This window comes from Stegodyphus dumicola, chromosome 1 (genome assembly GCF_044657685.1).
Source record: "Stegodyphus dumicola isolate Sdum_Otavi_A_Nest chromosome 1, ASM4465768v1".
Classification (NCBI taxonomy): Eukaryota; Metazoa; Arthropoda; class Arachnida; order Araneae; family Eresidae; genus Stegodyphus; species Stegodyphus dumicola.
The window spans coordinates 132,296,092-132,300,879 of NC_140768.1; the positions used below are offsets into that span (position 1 = coordinate 132,296,092).

Consider the following 4,788-nt stretch of genomic DNA (forward strand, 5'->3'; position numbering starts at 1 on the left):
TCCTTATCTTAAAAAATTAGCTACAAATTTCGATCTGGACGATATTTCTAGAATTAACTGATATTTTAATATGCATTCTGAGCGTTTGAGGGAACTCTTTCGTTTTTGAATAACAAAGTGAATTTCATTGTTTATTAAAGTTATTTTTCTTCTTTCCAAATTAGGTTCAGGCAAAACATGAAGAGAAAACTGATACCAAATCTGTATATCGTGAATACAACAGAGAATTCCTCCTACCCAAAGGAACGAATCCTGAGATGATAAAATCCTCACTATCAACAGATGGTGTTCTGACAGTTGAAGCACCTCTTCCTACAGCCATAGAATCAGGAGTGCATATGATTCCAATTGAAAATAAATAGAGTAAAAACTTTCCATTCTTTCTGGGCTGTACAAGTTTCAAATGTGACTTCCTGCATATCTATTTTTTCAAGATTTTAATACTATATTGTAATGCAAATTGCAAACTTATGTATTTATACGCAGTGTAAAAACACTTTGATGTAAAATTGAGTATCTATTGCTTTATAGTAACACTTATTGTTCCATCACCTGATTTATTAATTACATATTTGTTTTAACAATTTAAAATACATCTGTGATGTTTATTAAGACCATACTGAATTAATAAAATATGATGTAATCTTTTCCCGTCGTGTGATCATTAAGTGCAGAACATTCACATATGTACTTATTTATAAGTACTTAATAGGAAAGATAAAATAATCTATTCTTATTTTATTTTTTAATTCCAGCAAATCGTTACTATAAACAATTATTAATCCTTTTCCCTTTCAATGAAAATATTCCAAATTTCAATTACTGTAGAGAGAAATTTTCTCACCAAAGATATTGAACAGAAACAGAAAATTTGAAAACAGAAAACAGAAAATTTCATCATCTTTACTGATGTATTTTTTCATCATTTTCCCTTGATTTTGCTACATAAATATTGAGAATGGAAAAACTATGCACTCTACATGGTCTCGGTAGGAATTCAACAGCTTTCAAAAGTATATATGAACACATATATTAATATTACTGCATTATATATTTCAAAATCAGTTACAGTTACCACCTTCAGTGTTATTTCAATGTCACTGTATCTTGTTAGCCATCATAACCCCTTATTCCTATTGGGGATAAATATTTTAAAATCGTATGCTAATAAAGTTACAGGAAGAAATAAAATAAGTAAATTAATGTGAATTAATTATATCTATCAAGTCTATCTATTTTGAAATTTGCAGAATTAATATTATAAATCAGCAAATGTCCTCTTTGTCATTTTCTTATCAGTCTTTAATTTTAAATTCTACAGTGAATGCTGCATATATGAGGAAATTCAGTAATGTCTTCAACAAGCAAGCAGTTTAAAATTTTGGTAGGCTTTTGAATTATTATTTAAATTTTGTAATCCAAAAGTAAGGTTAAGAAAATAATAGCTACTATAATTTATATAATGGCTAACTTTTCAGGAAATTTAGTTTACATAATAAAATATGCAGCAGTAGGATTTAAATATCAAGCTTTTCTATGTAGGGCAAATAATGTATGAAAATTTTCACTGCAGTTATACTAATATATGCAGAATTACTTCATTTCATTGACAAATTTTAGAAAATAAATATTTTCTAATTAGATATTTGATAATTATGATAATCAAGGGATTGAATAAATTCAGTGTGGGGGGGGGAGATATTAATTTTATCTGGATGCCATGATTAAAGTAGAGTTTCATAGAAATTGAAAAATTTTAATATTAGCTGTTTTAAAAAGTATTTGCACAATCAGGTACCTACTAATAAAAATAAATAAATTGTAAATTTACCTATAGTCTTTTATGCAAACTATCATAGCAAATTAACAGTTAGCAACTCTGCCATGAATTCCTGAAGTTTAAACTGCACTGGAGCTACATGATTTAACTCTCAATATTTTAAAAAGTAGCTAAACATTCTACAAAAACACATTTTTAAGAGAGAACATTTTTATATTACAATGACATTTAAGTTATAAGATCTGTCTTAGGTTCAACTAAACTTAGCTAACTCACTTCAAACTTACCAAATGCCTCTTTGCACTTTTCTGTCTAGTTTCAGAGCAGACTCTGACTGCTGTGGAAAGTTTCCACTGCAGTCACAGTTGGAGTGAATACAAAAATTCTCACATACAGCTATGTGCAATTTTTCTAACCTTATAGTAAAACTGCTTGCCACTGAAATCTACATAAATTCTGGATTTAGTGAACCTCATTCAGCAAAAACGTAAATTAAATAAAACATTTGTTACTTAAACACAATGCCACTGAAAGTTCAGTTACTGAAAACTGATATTTAAATTCACTATTAAAAATATGTGGAAAATTAAATATTAAATTTAGCTAATATAATTATAAAATATTCAAGTTCTTTTAATCTTACTAATCAACAGTATTTGGAGGAGGTGACGAATTTTTGTAGGAAAATAAGAGATGCCATTTCTTCTTACTAGAATATTTAATAATTAACCAATTAATAAATCTGAAAACAAAGAACATAATTTTTCAAGTAGAAGAAATGAAAAAAAAAAAAAAAAATATTCCCGCCCCCTTTTTTAAATTTCTTCTGACTGTGCAAATCTGCATCCGTTTTTGATTATGCTTTCTACACCTTCAAAGCTATGAATTCTGATGAAGTAAAAATAGTTTCACAGTACACAAGAACCTGGATGCAAAAAAGAGATTGTGACACTGAAAATGAAAGCTTGGTGTGGAATGATTTAGTTTCAGTCAGGCACTGAAAACCCAAGCTACGCTTCTGACAGGCAGATATGTTACATAAGCAAGCATCTGCCTCATGAGCATTAATACTAGAATTATATAACACATACTAATTTTCAAATGATGCAGTTTAAAGCGATTTATTATGAGCACCTATGACTTTTGAGATGAGAAGGGAAAGTAACCAAATTAAAATGGAAACATAGGGACAACTGAAAATTAACGTTATTATTTTATCTAACATATGCCTCCCTTTTCAAAGAGATAAAGGCTTGGCTACAGGAAAGCCTTTTTAGAGAAAAAGCATCATAAACTAAATATTACTTTATAATTTTAAAACAGAATGAAAATGTGAAAGAGAAAAAAATTTTATCATGGACACAGGATAACCTTGTATCACTATGCTATGTTGTTTTCATTTTTAATTTCCTCATAATCTAATAAAACAGGTTTATGCACAAAAATGATAAATTACAAGTAATATTAAACACATGAAATGATATAAATATAAAAACAAAAATGATAAGTCAAATAATTTTAAGTTCTTCAGATTTCCTTTTAAAATACCAGAAAACAGACCTAAATTTTTGGAGCCCATAATAAAATATTTTCTCAAAGAGGGTAAAAGTTCAAAGTGTGTGGAATTTCTACACCCAAACATTATTGACTCTTAAAATCCTTCTCTTGTAAATCTTTCATAAAATTGTCACATTCAATATAAAAACCTAACAACTTTTTTATATAGTCACTAAATTATATTAAAATACTTATTTTTTCATTATGAAATAATTGACATTTCCTTATCGTAAAGCAATGTAAAATGGACTTACACAGAAAAATAATACAATGCAATACAATATCAAAATAAAATTTGAGAAAAAAATCGGCAGGTTCTCTATTAACAAATTTATTAAATAAAAACTTCACATTACTCTACAACAAAATTTTTAACAAATTTAATTTAAAAAATTTATATATTGCATGTGTGAATTTGTTGTATATGTTTTCCAAAGCCCAAAGATGAGGACAGGAAAATCTTTAAACCAATTTTTATAGTGTGACCAAAATACCAAACCTTTAAACTATTGCATATTTGTGTGTACTTAGACCCGATTTTTCACACTCTGTATATTACTCCTTGCATTCTCTCTTTTGAGGAGAATGCAAGCAGTGGTAACAGAAGAATGTAATTCAGTTGATTTGATCATGATTTTGAGTTTTTGGATGACTAACTATATCACGAAAGGCACAACCCACAGGTATTTGAAAGCATGTTCTTGTAAATATTAAGGCTGATGACTTTCACAGCAGTAGAATGGTGAATCTTTTTTAAATTCATTAAATTGCTTTATTGTAAACATTGTTAGACAATGGAAGAAATGGCTGAAACAGATTTCCAAACTGAATTAATTACTACATTGCATTGAAATAATAACAAATATTGTATTTTGGCAGTCATAAAAAATTTTGATCTTCCAGATGAGAAGAAATGTTTTTTTCTAATTCTGTACGCAAACTTTATAATGAAGCAGAGGTTTCACAACAGGTACTGGATATCCCATTGACTAGCTGAAATAGTACCTACGATAAAAAACATGTAAATCAAAATTCTGTTTTTAATTTGTATTTGTCCCTTTACTTCTCTGCTTGACTCCCTGAACTACAAATTTCAAATGTTATTGTCACCACATGATTCTTACCTGATTCTAATAATGCAGATATTTACATAAGGCTTCAATAAGAACTTTTAAATTTGAGAAACAAAACTTAAATTTAGCCAATGGGAACAAATATGTACTGACACCAAAGCTCTCTGAATGAAGATTTTATGTTGGACACGGTGCTGTCTCTATCCACTCTTCTGTCTAGACAGATTACTGTTGCTATTTCTTTTCTTTTCACAATGTCTTAGAAACATAAAATTCATTCAAGAATGGGCACACTTAGCACCATCAATTTTGTAACCCTTAACTACTTATTTTGAAATGCTTGATTTTTTTTTTCAAACTATAATGAAACAAGTCTCA

The 4,788-nt window shown here is 28.4% G+C and overlaps 1 protein-coding gene across 1 annotated transcript in view; it reads left to right on the forward strand.

Moving 5' to 3' along the window:
- Positions 1–648, forward strand: part of LOC118203712 (alpha-crystallin A chain-like) — a 69,758-nt gene extending 69,110 nt beyond the window's left edge. The window contains exon 3 of the mRNA XM_085820759.1: positions 165–648. Coding sequence (XP_085676885.1) covers positions 165–362 — 198 coding nt within the window. The 3' untranslated portion in view covers positions 363–648. The remainder of the gene's footprint in view (positions 1–164) is intronic.
- Positions 649–4,788: the final 4,140 nt, after the last annotated feature.